General features: G+C 45.8%; 2 protein-coding genes across 8 annotated transcripts in view; one reads left to right on the plus strand and one right to left on the minus strand.

Annotated features, from left to right (window-relative positions):
• NUP188 (nucleoporin 188) overlaps positions 1–3,701 on the plus strand; it is a 42,347-nt gene extending 38,646 nt beyond the window's left edge. For all 4 annotated transcript variants that reach the window (XM_006272301.4, XM_006272300.4, XM_014610603.3 and 1 more), the window contains 5 exons: positions 354–563; positions 1,235–1,366; positions 1,539–1,609; positions 2,018–2,147; positions 2,860–3,701. In XM_006272301.4, coding sequence (XP_006272363.2) covers positions 354–563; positions 1,235–1,366; positions 1,539–1,609; positions 2,018–2,147; positions 2,860–3,030 — 714 coding nt within the window. In that variant the 3' untranslated portion in view covers positions 3,031–3,701. The remainder of the gene's footprint in view (positions 1–353; positions 564–1,234; positions 1,367–1,538; positions 1,610–2,017; positions 2,148–2,859) is intronic.
• A 3,115-nt stretch (positions 3,702–6,816) lies between these two features.
• SH3GLB2 (SH3 domain containing GRB2 like, endophilin B2) overlaps positions 6,817–15,722 on the minus strand; it is a 31,394-nt gene continuing 22,488 nt past the window's right edge. For 2 of the 4 annotated variants that reach the window (XM_019500970.2, XM_059715609.1), the window contains 5 exons: positions 11,705–11,794; positions 11,025–11,125; positions 10,509–10,523; positions 9,362–9,632; positions 6,817–8,428 (listed from right to left, as the gene is read on the minus strand). In XM_019500970.2, the coding sequence (XP_019356515.1) occupies positions 8,321–8,428; positions 9,362–9,632; positions 10,509–10,523; positions 11,025–11,125; positions 11,705–11,794 (585 nt within the window). In that variant the 3' untranslated portion in view covers positions 6,817–8,320. Of the gene's footprint in view, positions 8,429–9,361; positions 9,633–10,508; positions 10,524–11,024; positions 11,126–11,704; positions 11,795–14,782; positions 14,807–15,722 lie in introns of all 4 variants that reach the window. The other 2 variants (XM_019500968.2, XM_006272298.4) reach the window with 2 other exon arrangements.

Here is a 15,722-nt window from a genome sequence, read left to right on the forward strand (position 1 = left end):
TAGATTTGAGAGGGAGAGGATGCATTTTTATTGATGTATCTTTACAGCTACATCTTTAGAGCTAGGGTTCTTTCTGGCAACAGTTTCATTAGAAACTCCTTTTTTTCCCAGAGCATGGAGTTTTAAATAGTGTCTGCAGATTCCATTCCTGCAATACAGACAGGTGTGTTCCTTTCCTGCAAGATCACTGAAGGCCTTAGGCTTCTAGGAAGTTGCTCTATGTTCTCATTGGGCTAAGCAAAGTGTGGGTGCCTTGCTACAGCTTTCCTGTTACCAGTAACTTAATCTTCTGCAAAGATTGGACACTGAAACGATACCTGTGTGCGTGTGTGTGTTCTCTTCCTCTTCCACAGACAAAAAATGGGGACTCCCTTCCCTCAGGTGTGACACCTCGAGTGCAGCGCACCTCTCAGACCTCTTCCAGGCATCCAAACCCTGAATCAGAGGCTGCAGAGCAGAAGGCCCTGCGCACAGTGCAGTACAGTCTCCTGAAAATCCTTAGCAAATCACTGGCTGCCCTGCGCCACTTCACTCCTGACCTCTGCCAGATCCTCCTTGATCAGGTACCAGGGATAGAAGAGAGACACATATCTGCAGGGGAAGGAGCTAAGAGCATCCTGAATTATGTTCTGGATTTCATGAGTCTGTTCCAAAGAAAATGATAGCCCACTTCTGAATCTATCAGCTCTTCTTTAAAAGGCATTGCTTAAAACAGGTAGCCTTCGGAATTGGTCACAGATCAGTCTGAAAGGAAGTATTACTATTTAACCTATCTGACTTACGTAGGGTTTGAGATGTGGAACTACAGTTGTTTCTGTAGCTTTCACTTGGACTGCTCTCCACAATCATATGTATATATATCCTTATTTACACGAATAAACTGATAATCCAGCTAGTTTTAGATCCAATTACTGCTGACTATGCAGTGTGAAGGCAGCCTTCTTATCAACGATTTGTTGAAGTGGTTTGGATTTATTCTGTGTCTGCAGTGGATGGTCACTGGACTAGATAGGACTCAGAAGACTGGGTTTTATCTTTGTTTCTGCCCCTGGATGCTGGCTGACCTCGGATTTAGTTTCTCTCTCTTAACCTTGAGATAATATGATAGGCAGTCCCTTGTAAAGCACTTCAAGATCTGCAGGTTGCGAGAGCATGGTATAGGAGCTAGGGGTTGTTACTGCTGCAATACCAGAGTCATAGCCTTTGAATGACTTCTGTCCCTCTCTCCCTGCAGTCACTGGACCTTGCTGAGTACAATGTGCTCTTTGTTCTGAGTTTCACCACACCAGCCTTTGATTCAGATGTCGCTCCCTCCTTTGGGACCCTCCTGGCCACAGTCAACGTGGTTCTTAACATGCTGGGCGAGGTAGGAGCCTGTGTTCTTAGTTCTTTAAGGGCCCATGAGGCTGCACAGTAGCTGCAGTGTTCTCTGGGCACTTATTAAGCTGCCCTTTTAAGGGAGAATGGAGACTTGCTCCTGTAAGTCTGTTCTCTCCTTGTGGAACTCCAGTCTTTAATAATTTTTTTCCTCCCTAAAGCTGGATAAGAAGAAGGAGCCCTTCCCTCAAGCTGTAGGGCTGAATACGCAAGAGGGGACCAAAACTCTTAAGTAAGTCTCTCAGTTTTTTAGTTAGACATGGCTGTAGAGCAGAGGCTCAGGGGTCCTTATCTCACCCAAACTGGGAGCTATAGGGCTAAGTTCAACTTCTCTCCACATTTGTTTCTGTTTCTCATCTCATGTCAAGCAAGCAGTTCACCAGCCCCTACCGAAGTGCTTAAAAGCAGGCAGGGCTTATGGTAGGTTAGCGTGCAAAATTGGCCCATACTACTCCCAGCCATTGGTGGGTATAGGGGAAGAGATGGCTAGCCATCCTGTATGGATCTAACTTAGCTGAATAATACCTGTACCTGAGTAAAATGAACATTTTCCCTGTTCTGCATTGTCTGCAGCAGGTCCTCCTGAGGGTTAATGGTCTTCCAGTGGTAACACTTGTGCTGACTTGTCTTCTTTGCACAGGTCCCTGCTTATGTTTACAATGGAAAACTGTTTCTACCTGCTCATCTCCCAGGCTGTTCGGTACTTGAAGGATCCAGCTGTGCATCCACGAGACAAGCAGCGAATGAAGCAGGAGCTCAGTTCAGAGCTGGTAAGCTGCAGGGAGAGCTGATTTTTTCCTCCTCTGATGCTGTTTAGCTTCTGTAAGCCTTTTAGTTTATGTGGATTGGTCTATTCTGAGACAGCTGCTGTACCTCCCTGCATGCCAGCTGGCAGGTCTAATGGAGATTCTGCACTTGTAGCAAAAGTATCCAAACCGTCTTGCTATAGCAGTTAAGGCTTGTCCATAAGCTTCTGTGTGTAATGATCAGAATGCTTTGGAAGTTTCATGTACAAAAACATCTTACAACTGGCCTGCAGGTGTATGTGGCTAAAGCCTGGAGCTTGGCTACCAGCTATGTTCTAGGGCAGACTGAGGCATGGAATTGCTTTGAGCTGGAGCACGTTGCGTAAATGGAGTTTTACTGAGCTGTGGGTAAAAGAATAGTGTTGACCTGGCTTACCTTGTGTGAATGTGGCAATGGAAGGCACTGTTAGAAGGGGATAGTATTGTGATGTTGTGATACTGTATCTGTTTCCATCTTGCTTGGCCCTTCTGCCTCTAAGTGATCTAGTGAAAATGGTACCTATGGTTAGGTGACATCTAGTTCGTGTGTGTCAAGTAAACTGTCTCAGGCACCCCTATGCAGCTCGTGTATCAGAATGCCCCTGGGGTCCTGTCCTTTGCCTCAGGTGTCTTGCATGGGAAGTGGGGCAGATATGTACATTGGCAAAGCTAACTCTTGGCGAATGTCTCATTTCAGAGTACGCTGCTCTCCAGCCTGTCTCGTTACTTCCGCCGTGGTGGTCCCTCTTCTCCTGCCAGTGGGGTCCTTCCTTCCCCCCAGGGAAAGTCTGCCTCCAAGTTTGGTCCTGAGGGGCAGGAGCCTTTGATCCAACTGGTGCAAGCCTTTGTCAGACATGTGCAGAGATAGGTTCTGTACTTCCACTGCCTCCCTTTTCAGGATTCGCACCAGAACTACACATTTCCACAACAGAAGGTACCACGCTTGGCAGGACTTGTGATGAGGACTGAGGGAGAGCTGGATGATACTCTAAATTGAGTGAGAACACCAGCCAGTGAGATCCCATTGAACCTGACTAGCAGAGTGAATGAAAGGTCCAAGAGTGGAGCCCTTTCAAAGGAACTGATCAGTCCCTACAGACACCCTGCCTGGCTGGGTACAAGTGCTGAGCGTGCAAACCTGTTATTTTAATAGCTTGTACCTCAGCAGAAGCAGCTGGGTGGGGAGAGGAGGCAACTTTTCTATCTTCCTCTGGGCATTAGCTCTGCTCTTACTACAAGCTGCACAAGATGCAATCTTCCTCTCCCCAGCCGTGAGGTACAGTCAAGGGATCAGCCAGCAATCTTTCTACTGCTATTTTTGTATTGAACAGTGCAAGGCAAGGTGATACGTGTGTGTGCGTGCGTGCGTGCGTGTGCGTGCTCCCTCCTCCTGTCAGTTTGTGCGTTCTGTATATTTCAGAAGATTAGAACACCACCTCACCCAGAAAAAGTTTTTAAGTCAAAATTCCATTGCTCCTTTCTTGCAAGTTTTTGTAACCATGCCCTATTTATACTGATATTAAAACATTTATAGACAAACTGCTGGACTTGTGTGGCTGTGCATCGGTACAGCAGCCTACAGCAATGGATTCTTCAGTTTGGGCATCTTGTGTGCAATAATAGGCATCATTTTAAAGGCTCAGAAGGAAGTTTAGATACTTTTACATGCTGATGAAAGCAGAAGGTAGCAGTGCTGTCAGCACTACCTCCTTTGTACCCTTACCTTATTTGCTGTAAAGTTTTGGGACTTTAGGCTCCATGCTAGATGCATTTATAGTCTTTGCAAAATAATCCCTCCCTGGGACTCTGGCAGAAGTAGTGGTGATGAGTCAATTTATTAAATCTAAACCTCTAGAATATTGGATTTTTAAGTAGACAACATAGGGATTGACTATCCGCACAAGGGCAAGCTGCCATGGCACCTTCCTTTGGAGGTGCATAGAAAGAGGTGGGTTGGTAAGGAGAAAGTACTTGAGTTGTCTGACAAGGGCCATGCATGCATTTCATTGCTGCTGTGGTCTCTTCAAATGTTTTCCTGGATTCACTTCTTAAGGCTCAGGTGCAAATAAGACAGTATGATAAAGAATGAATTTGTGATGGATATGGGACTACACAAAAGAAAGCTCCATCATTGAGGCATTATAGGGCTTGTTACAATACAAGGAAAATCTACCACCAGCTAAGTGATCTAGATTAGTAGAGCCTGCACTTCTGGAGCAAGTACAAGGAACACTTAATACCACTTAAACTCAAGATTTTAGTAGTCTTGTTATCTCTGTACATACTTTTTAGTGGTTGCAGGTAAGTTATAATATTTATTGCAGGTTCTGTATGTGTGCAGTGACCCTTTTTATACCAAAAATTGGCTATATGCCAGGTGAATTCACTCTTATGTGATCTGTGTGGTGGAAGCCTACAGTCAGCTGCCTTGTGGGAGTGATGTGCACCAAAATACAGTCTGTGTGGATCTGTGTTCATCACTTGTCTGCTGACAGGCCTGTTTCTGTAGTTGCCATCCTCATTATGGCTTCCAAGCTAGTAGGACACTTATCTCCAACTGTCTGCTATTGGTGAGTACCAAAATGATCTTGTAAAAGTGATAGAAACGGGGCTGGAGGTCAGTATAGTCAAGGTCTTGGAACATATCCCTACTTGTTATATTGTAAATATGTTTCCTTTACGTGAATTTGAGTTATGCAGTACATATGTTCCTGGAAAATGGAGCATAAAGTGAGGGAAACCTGTACTTTATTTCCTTCTATCAGTTTATATAGTTCTGTGTAACCTGACTGGGTCCTGGAACTGTGCTGACAAACTCATAGCTGTTTTAATTGTCAATCTCCATGGGAGGTTATGAAGAGAATTTAAGAAAATGGTCTTATAGAACCTCATGCCTGAAAAGTGGTAGTGGCAGCTAGTTCAAGAAGTCAAGATGCCAGTTCCAAAAGCCTAATAAAGTATAATTAAAGAGGCAGTATTGCAGAGATAAGGCTAACCTTATTTAGCTTATTTTAGTACTTTACTGTTCCTTGAAGTATACCTGTTAACACCAAGCCATCTCAGCTATAGCTCCTTTTATAGATAGCTAATCTAGCAGGAGGACAGGCAGCTGTACAAGTGTACATACATCTCTTACTAATCCAGCTCAGATCATTTTGTCTTTGCTTTCACTCATTGAAAGACAGCCACCTGTTTCTGGTTCATCCATTAAGTCAATTTAAGAGAGAAAAAACACTCCAAGCTTAGCAACTTTCACATATGGGATTGTCAGTATTAAGACAAGCTGGCAGCCTTTCTTTATACCTAGTAATAGGCAGTATTTTAATTCAAGATAGTAACCTTGCTTCTTCCCACCACTATGTAATAGCTCTAAAATTATAAAGAATTGTGAATAGGAAATATACAATACGAAAGTAAAGCAAGGAGATTTGCATTGTAACTTGTGCAGTGTCTCACTAGGGGTTTAAAATAGATGTGCAAAGTGGCAAGCTACTTATTTAGCCACTTAAGCTGACCATCACCCATAGCCCTAAAAAAAGTAGTTGAAGGCATCTTCTGTTCCTCCTCCTAAAGGCTTTAATTAAAGAGGCATTTTCCCTGTGTAGGTAGTGCTGTTTGTGTCTGATAGCTAAGGAGTTGTGAATCTACTTGGAGGAGAGATGGAATGTTTCCTGCACCTTTGAATTGCAGCTCCTTTCCAGTCTCCCTCACTAGCAGTGGTTGGAGAAACAGTGTATGTAGGCAACAGGACTGCCTTGGAGTGAGGTTCTTGATAGTGCAGGAGGTAGGAACTACAACCCTCAGAAGCATGGTTGTTTTAAACCATACTTCCCTCACCAGGCTTGGAAGTCATCACTAGCTGCATCTGTGGAAGTCTCAGTTCTAAAGAAAAGGAGGGGAATTGTGTTGTGCAATTGGATGTTAATTTCTTCTTGAATGTCAGGCATGCCTGCTGTTAAGTAACAGGGGTGTTCTTAAAACTTCTCCTACCCTTCCTGCCATAACATCCTAAATAGTTGTCCCTAAAGCCTGGTTTTTAAGGGGGTTAAGTCAGCAACAACAGTATAAGGGCAGTTCCTGCATCATCTACAGCAGCTACAGTCAAATTAGGCTGAATTAAGTAATAAAGCAGTTGTGTTCCTCATAAACAGCTCCTTATTGTTCTCTTCTGTACCAGAACTTAGGTAGATGTAGAATGTATTTTCCCTTTTCCCTAGTAGCACTTTCTAAATCTATACTTAATAGAAGGAGGCAGCAAATTTGTCTATTCCCCCAACAGAACAACATTCAGACAGCATTAGGTAGGACTTGTCTACTAGGTACAGTTTAGTTTAAGCAAGCATTAAAAAAAAAGAAAGAAAGAAAGAAAGAAAGAAAACAGGGATAGGTAGGAGATAAAAAAATTATTGGGGGGGGAGGGAAAGAGAGGAGGAGTCAGTAGCTTTGTTTAAGCTTATCCTCCTACATCCTCTGCTTTTCTCCAGGCTTTCACCCCCCCCTCCCAACTTTACCCTCAACATTTAAGTGACCCCATTCACTAAAGCTTCTTGCATACCATAAGCTTGGCATCCTTGGGGGGGAGAGGGGGGGACAAGAGGGGGAAGGAAAGGGAAGGAGACTGGGCAGCATGGAACCCACACAACATACTGAGACATAAGGGCAGGCTGTTTGTTTTATTGGCAAATCAATGCTGAAAGCCAAGAGCCCTACATACACAGGTGCTCTGTGCCTCATTACATTAGGATGGTCAAAGCCATCAAGGAAAGAGTGCAAAAAGATCAATGAACAAACAAGCAAGTCAGTGTCTAGACATACCAAGGGTAGGGTAGGGAACAGATCTTGGTGCAGTCAAGTGCTACTTTTCTACCCAGCTCATTGACAGACTAGTTTCACTATCCAGATCCTTTCACTTAGCTCTTCTCACCCAGAATTGAGGACTTTAAATCCGCCACAGAGAATGGTGGGAGGTAAGTCACAAGGGCATCTTTGAGAGCAAATGGGGTAGGGGTGAAAAAAAAGCAGAGAGTTTTTAACTGCTGCTTGGTATATGGTCAGAAGTGCCAGTGAAACATCCCTCATGCCATAAGGATGCACCAGGTCTGTTCTCTACTAGAGGGGAGGAAGGCATTAGAATTAAACAATCTGATATTTAAGAAATAACTAATCAGGCTAATCCCCCACCCCTGTAAAAAGCAGGCCTGAAAAAAAACAAAAAACAAAAAAACCCCACACAAAAAGGAAAATAAGTGAGCCTGGACAAGTAACACAGAGCAAAGCTTACTTTTTCTTTTAAAAGGTTTGTAAACTCCTTCCAGCCCAAGACTAATTTCTTGGAGGAAATGCAAGCAAGATGCATGGTCCCTTGCACTGAGAAAGTTCATTCTTGCAATATGGGCCCTGGGTAGTTAATTTGTTCTGATCCGAGAAGCTTTCTTTCCATTTCACAGGTCACTCTGTACCAGGTCATAGCCAGACACTATTAGTGCCAAGCAAGGCTGCTATGAAGCCCTACATTGTTACCCACAGACTAAGAGTACTTTGGATTGAGAATTGTTTTCTTAACTAGTTCTTTGTTCAGCTGTAGAGAAACTCTTAATCTGTTTGTTCTTTGGAGTTGGAACATACCACAGTTAGTGTTTAAGCATGGGTAGATTTGGAAAGGGACTTGGGTCCCCACTGGAACACAAAGTTTGGCCCAGGCAAAAAAAGTACTCGGGAAGAACATCTAAAGAGACAAAAAAGGACAGAGGGAGAGATGGGTACTACTGAACACAAGAAACTGTGATCCCCACCCTAGCGAGCAGCTGCTGAGCAAGGAGACAGTGCTGGCTCCTGGGAAGCCACCACATTAAACAAGACCAGGGCAGGGAGGGAAGGAACATCATGCGTCCATGACAACTAACCCTCAAAACAGGCAGCATTGGTAGTTAATGAATTCAGTCCTGGGGCCTGGAAAAGGCGACAGTGACCCTTTTCTCCCACACCCCACCCGCAAAAACCCACCATTTAGCACCAGCCTCATTGCCTTTCTCAAATCCTATGTTAGTGAGTTTTGACCCTGAAGAGAGAGCAATGGTCTCAGATGAAGAAATCTGCCTTCAAAATGCTAGGAGATGGAGGGATGCATTTTGCTTGTAGAATCTCCTTCCCGCCAGCATTTAACTGAGCAGTTCTAAGTAGGTAACAGGAACTTTTCCCTTCTGGTTACCCCTCTCCCCTATCAGCCAGTCTGGATCCATGCCCGGCAGGCTGTACACAGTGATCATCTGAGAGGGGGAGGGAAAAAAAGGGAGACACAGAACATTAGATAACTGCAGGGGGAGCCAAGGACTAGACTTATGGTTTGTTTCCTGCACTGTATGTAGACTTCCCACTAATTTTTGCCATCAACATCTCTAGTCTTTTTTTACCCACCAGAAGATACAAGTTTTAACTTGGGGAATCCTCAAGGACCTTTCCATTGCTTGGGACAGTTTCCCAACTTGCAAAGTTCTAGCTGTAACAACTTTGTGTTCTGCTCACTTGGAAGGGCGAGTGTGTCAGCAGCAACCCTTAACATATTTTCAAGACACCAGAACAAGGAGGATGTATGACATCCCCATGAGTGGTTTTGTTTTTTGATTTTTTTAAGTCTTGGCTTACTTTGACAAGTGATCTCTAAACCACATTGCCTGCAAGGCTCTCCAACAAAGCTCAAAGTCTCAGGAAATTAAAAAGTTAAGACAGAAAAGAGCAAAATTTGCTGCTGCCTATAGCATGAGGACTGGGAATCTTAAATTTTGGACAGTATTTCTTCCCAGGACCTTTCGAGTAGTCCAGTGACCAGTTGCTGTCCCATTCAGCCTCTAGTACCTTTATCCAATCCCCTTGGTGAGATAAGCAAGGCAGCTGTTGGAGTGCCTTTGACAATGAATTCAAATATTGGATAAGAAATGCTGACAAGTGGGAACAAGAACGTAATCATTTGGCTTTAATAGGACCTGGGTTGGCCTATGGCAATGAAACATTTGGATCATTTCCCTTTCACCAGTGCAGCTACTTCTAGTTTATACTGTGCATCAAAGCTTGACATCTTTGATTACACAAGCATGCAAGCATGGTGTCAGAAGAGTCAGTCCCAGTGCCCAGGGCCTTACTCAGCCCTCAGGCAGGGCTGCAGTTCCAATAAAGCAGCCAAATGTTCCAGGCAGGCTACTGACCTCATCTGCTAGAAGTGCCAGCTCACTGCTGTCTGCTGCTTCGTAGTCATAGAGAACACGGGCCTTTCGTGTCCCACTGGCAGGGGGCTTGACTTCATTCGGGTTCAGTGTCCCCTCTGCAGCTGCAGTGGGGTTGGGTGCCCCAACTACAGTGGGCACAACAGGAATGGTGGGCACAACAGGAATGGTGGCAGCAGCAACAGTAGTGGGAGAGGTGGTGGCTGGGGGAGGCGATGTGGATTCTGCATTGCCAACAAAGGTGCCTGGAAGTCTTAAGCATGGGCAGAGAAAGGAGGCAAGTTAGCAAGGCTCCATCAGGAGTTTTCTCAAGCAGGCAGAGCCATGTAAGAGAAGTGACCCATGGTCACATTTCTGGTTGATGAACTGCCCTGAAAGAAGCATTCAAGTCACCCGGACCCTTACCCTCAAGAGGATTAAGCCAAGGCTTCTGCCACTTCGCACATGCAATACATGTTGTTTATTCAATCCAGAGACCACCAGGTCAGTAGCTCCAAAAGGCTTGCTCACAGTTCATAGCTGCTAGGAAGTCTGGCTTTGTGACTCACACCTGACCAGGTTCACCGTTTACAAGAGCACATGTAGACAGCTCACCAGGAACTATCATAGTGCACCGGACATCTCTGCCAGTGCACTTAAACTAGTGCTCCTGCTGAAGGTTCATGAGTAACTCTGGAAGGCCCTATTGACTGTACTGCAGATGCAAGGTGGATAGACAGGGAAGAACTTGTCAAGCAAAAGGGTGAAGTGTAATGATGTGGCTAGGGCCCTTCCCTAGACTCCTGAAGTGTCTTTCAGGATCTGCATCACCTTGGATGCATTGTTTAGTCTGTCCATTTTCCCCCTCGCACTTCATTTGTAGAGGCTGTAGTAGGTCTTGGGGGCAGGGCCTGTCTAGCACCCACCTCCATTCTCTGTCAAAGGGAAACTGCACCCTGGCTGGGATGTAGCATGTACACCAAGCAGGCTACCTTTGCAAGGCCAAGCTGTGCCATCCCAAGAACAGGCAGTAGAGCCTGCAGGCTAAGGACTAGTAACCAGGTACCACCATTTATACAAGAACACAAATGGCACAGAGAAGCTGCTCAAGAGCTTTCCTGGTCCTGTTCTCAAAAGACATCTTACTTACATTTCTCCTCTGGAGCTGCAGGCATGGAAAGAAATGCAAGAGGGATTGTGAACAGTCATTCCAGAATGACAGACTGCATTACTCCCACTCACCCTCTAGGCCCTTAAAACACCACCTACAATGTAGAACTAGCGACTGCAAAGACTGTATATACAGCCTATGAAAGCTCCTTGCCTGGTGAAGGAGTTATGTTAATGAGAAGTCTCATTTGAGACAAGATTTTAAAATGTCTAGAAATTAAGTTTTGGTTTGGCTCAGTATCCGCTCACATTCGCCCATCTGTTTAAAAAGGTGTTCTCTTAGTAAAACCCACTCCAATCCCACTATACCTAGACAGTATTCATTAGAGAACTTCACTGAGCTCCCTTCCCAAAATAAGATATGGAGGGCCTTATTTTTTAAATCTATTAGTATTGAAGTTTGCACTGCAAAGCTGGTGGAGGAAAATTGGAAACTACTGAGACTACAAAAGTAAAAAAAAAAATTTCCAAGAGGCAGGGAGACCCTGTCCCATACCTGCCCAGCTGCTTCTGCAGGTCCAGCATGTACTGGTAACACTGAGCATAGTAGTTGGTCTGAGATTCTGCAAACTCATGGAGACAGCGGAGGTGATTCACCTGAATGAAAAAGGCAAATTGTCACCTACTGCCTGACCAGGAGTTCAGGTGCAGAAACATTAAACTCCTCCCTACAGGTGGAAATCTCAATCCTTTCTCCCATAAAGAAACAGACATAGAAAACAAAGATTGAAGGTCAAATCTTTCCTATTAATACTGTCCAACTGGTGCATTTATGCCAGTGACTTCTCTAAAAATCTAGAGAGATTCCACATAGGAGCAGGTGGCTGACAAACTGCCTTGTGATCTGACTGAGCCAAGGTCTGGAGCCCAGAAGGACAGTCCCTACAGTTTTAATACTCCCCTGTAGAAGATGGGGAGAAAGAGGCATATCTACCATCGTCATGTGCATCAATGCCAGCAGCGCTCAACATCAGCAGGGTTTTCTGCATTACTTCTATAGCCCCAAGCGACTCATCTCATGTTTGAACAGTTGCAAGTTTACCGTAAGGCCTGGTTAGTCCTATGACCCCATACGGTCAAGCAACACGTCATCTCCCCTGCTTCCACACCCAAGGCAGGCTCAGTATCATTCTGGTGTCCTTCAGGAAGGAAGCCCAAGTCACTGCTGTCACTCACATGTGTGCTGCTGATCCCCTCCAGCAAGAGACGCGTCACCTCTGCCTGCCGGTCAAACTCTGTCTGGGCCACCCGAAGCTCATGTTCTGCCTGCAAGACAAAGGGAGCATGAGCTAGACTGCAAAAAAGCTGCCTTCCTCTCCTGGAATGGGCTGAGCACAGGCAAGGGACCCCTTCCACAGGCAACAGTGGGGGAAGTGGCATATACCACCATTTTGAGAGTTCAGAGAGCCTTGTATGCAGGAAGGCTGAACACCATTGAGTCCATGGGAGTCTTATGCACCCAGGAACTAAGAACCCAAGGCTAAAGGCACACTGGGCTCCATTTACAGAAGTCAGAGGCCGCTTTTGAAAGCTTGATCACAAACCTCCATGTCCACCATGCCCATATGTAGCCCATCACCCTCTCCTGCAGGCAGGGGAGAGCAGTGTTTGGTGATAAAGTCCCCTCCAACCTACTGGAGGGAATCAGAGCAGGGAGAGCCTGCAAGATGCAAGGCACTCCTCACCACTGCCCCACATCCCATTGCCTATGCCAGGAAGGCACCACCAAGAAATTAGCAGGTACCCTAACCCCCAAACAGAGGCAGCCTGCATATGGTAGACTACTGCAGCAGAGCAAGGCTTCTCTCCCATGCCAGCTTACAGGGGAGACAGCAACTAAACCACCAGCAGGAAGACTTCTCTCCAGTCACTCCCGGGTTGTTTTAGTGGGACATCTGCTATCATCATCTCCATGGAAGGGGTTCCTTCCAACACAAGGCTCAAGTTGAGGAGAATAGCTCCAAGACAACTCTGCAGCAAAAGACATCTAGAGAGGCCCTCCCTTCCACAATGCCAGTGTTTGGAGAATTCAGAAGTGGATTCAACATTTAGATGCCAGAACATCAACATGCAAACAGCCATAACTGGCCCTGTAGACAGCAGATAAAACTATGGGAGGTTTGTACTGTAGGAATAATTGTTAAATAGATAGTTGCACTGAATGGTAGTAGTAGAGTACTGGCAGAGCTTTCAGTGCATCCTCTTCCCCCAACTACTAGAGGTAACTGAGGTGTGTTAACATATCATCATTCCCTCCAAGAAGAGTCCCTATGGTAAGCTTCACTCCTGAACAGAGCTGGGTGGAACAGCCTTAGGACTTATTGTACAATATTTGGGGAATCTGCCTAGCATAGCTGGCCTGGAACAAAGCTGTTGTGCAATTACAGCTGTGTGGGCTCAATCTGTATCAAAGAGTCTATTTGCACTTTGGAAGCATCCTAATTATTCTGGGGTTGAAATGACCGAGTCTGGAATGGAGTTATTTAGGGAGCTATTCCACTCCATTTTCTTACAGACACAAGGCCCTAGTGGATTTTTTCTGGCTTATGACTATGAACTGCCAGCAGTATCCTCAGAAAGGAACCCAGTGCTTTTTAAGTGGAAAAAAACCCCCAAAAAGCTTTGTTTGCTAGCAGAGACACTGCTGGGTCCTACCGTCTTCTATCCAGTGGGACTTGCATTGGGTGATATTGCCTGAGCTAGAAGTGCTCCAAATAAGCATCCTTTGAAAAGGAGATATGCTTTAAGCTAGTGTGACTGAGCTGTTTTTTTTACATCTTTGTGAGAGATTTACAAAAGATCTCATGGAGTATCAGCAGTGATGTATTATATCCTCCCTGAGAAAGGTCTTTAGAAAAAAGCTGGCTAACAGCTACAGCAGAGGCTGGAGTTCTGGAAGGCAAAACCAGCTTCTTGTCAGAGGATCCATTTATGAAAGGTGATTATGCAACCTAGTTGCTTGCAATAGCAGGGAACTGGATGACCCTGGAGGTCCCTTCCAGTCTTGTGTGAAATATTATGCCACCTGAGCAGCAGCCAGCTTGCACACCCAGTGCTCTCCCTTTCAAACACCAACTGCCAGCAGCATCTCATTAACCCCCCACCCCCAAACAAGGGGCACCAGGAACCACTTACACACGAGTAGAGCTCATCCCCATGCCTACCTGGGGGTTTCAGGGTTTTAAGGTAGAGGAAGCTAGGTGGAGAACAGCCAATTTGCATTTTGATACAACTATGAGACTAGCATGAGAGACCTGTGGCACGGACAGATACCAAGAAAAGGGAAAAAAAAGCTGTAGAGCATCTCTCTGCCTTGTTCTACCAGCACAGCTCTGTCTCAAACTATTCTAGCCCTGCTTTCTGACACCAAGCATGCCAGGCTCAGATACCATTTGTGGATTTGGCCAAAATCCACAGGGAGGGACCAGAGATGCAATATGGGTATGTCCATCTTTCTACAGTGTAAACTTACATTGCTGTTCATCCTAAAAAGGGACAAAGATCATCCAATACTGCCATGAGAATAAGTCAGATATCCATTTTCCATGGATCTGACGGGGTGGGAAGCACATGCTGACCAAGGTGTTACCCCTGCATCAGACACTCCTCTCACAAGTCAAGACTCTTGAGCCAAACTCAGAACATCCAATTCTCTTCCAACCACTGCAAAGCTGCTCCCCAAGGAGCATCTAGAGTTGTCATGGGAAATCCTTTTGCTTGGTTATACCTGTCTGGGAGTCGAGAACTATTTAGGACAGATTCTTCCAGAACAGAAAGGAGAGACACTACTAGATGAGCTTCTTAGCACATCACTCCGCAGGTGGGGTTGTGCTGGGAGAGATTAACTGTGTTAGCAGGTCAAATGCATGAGCTGTGGTAACAGGACAGCAGCCCAGGAGCTTCCTAGACCATCTGAAATCTGCCTTGTGTAAAATAAAGCTCTTACAGGACTGCTGGTCACCCCCTCCCCCAGTAGAGGCCTAGGTAGGGTCACAGCTTTCTAACAATGCCAGGATTGGAAACAATTAGGAGGTAGGTTCCTCAACCACCTTGCTACTCCCCTGTGAAAGAATCGAGGGCATTGCCAACAGCAGCCCAAGCTGCTTCCAGTGGCAATGCACTGTTGATTCACTGCCCACTCTGTGCCTAAGAGGGGAATGAGTGCATCATTTATATTTGCCTCCTCCCCCACCCAGGGCAGCATGACTAGCATTTCTGAGAAGGTTAGGGAGGGTTTTTTGCCCAGGTACTTACTTTTTCCACCTCGTCGTTCCAAAGCTGTGGGGAGGGGGCCACAGAGCAACAGGAAAGGAGGTCAGTGTTGAGACTTCAAGAAGCATTCAGCAATCACAGTAATTGGCTGGGCTACTCCACAGGTGATGCAGCAGGCCAGCTCCAGGAACACATCAGCCCTTCACCCAGCAGCAGGAGACCATTTCATGCCCCAGACAAGGCACCTTCCCTTTTCCAAGGAACCCCTTAATTCCACTCATCCCCACTGATGTGAGGACAAGAGATCTTTTAATTATGCTAGGCTCTGAACACACTGGGCCTTGATGTCCAGTGAGCTACAGCTTAAAAAAATTGCTGAAGCTCTAGGCCTGAAGATAATACTAGAGGCAAGGTCAGGCTGTGCTGAGGCTTAAAGGGTGGGTGGAATGGAGCATCTTTGAACAGCCAGCTCAGGAGATTAGCAAGGCCATGATGCATGACCCTTGAGGTCTGTGGGGTAGGAGTGAGGGCAGCATCTTCTACAATGTTTTGCAGTGAGGCAGGGACTTCTCCATATGGCAAAGGCACCAGACAAACTGGCACAAAGCACCTGGAGGCATCTCTCTGCTACCCTCCACTCCCCTATCATGAGAAGAACAGCATGATTCTGTAACTCGGGTTAGAACAAGTGGACATGAGGGGTGCCAGGATCTTGAAGGACTTACGTTAGACTATGAGCATACCACATGGGGTACAAGCACTCATCTGAGCCACCAGCTATTCAAGTGCCTTGTATATGGCAGCTGCCTTATTGCCTTCCCCACCTGCCTCTCTTCAAAGAACTCTGCCATGTGAGAAGGCAGCTTCCCTTTGCTCCGGCATCCATTAAGCAAAATCTTCTCCTCCCTCTCCCAAGTGTAATCCTTAAGGAGCGTTATCTGAGGCAGTCAGTATCAGCTGCTCTCTGGGATCTGGCTGTGGG

The sequence above is a fragment of the Alligator mississippiensis genome, chromosome 12, assembly GCF_030867095.1.
Source record: "Alligator mississippiensis isolate rAllMis1 chromosome 12, rAllMis1, whole genome shotgun sequence".
Classification (NCBI taxonomy): domain Eukaryota; kingdom Metazoa; phylum Chordata; order Crocodylia; family Alligatoridae; genus Alligator; species Alligator mississippiensis.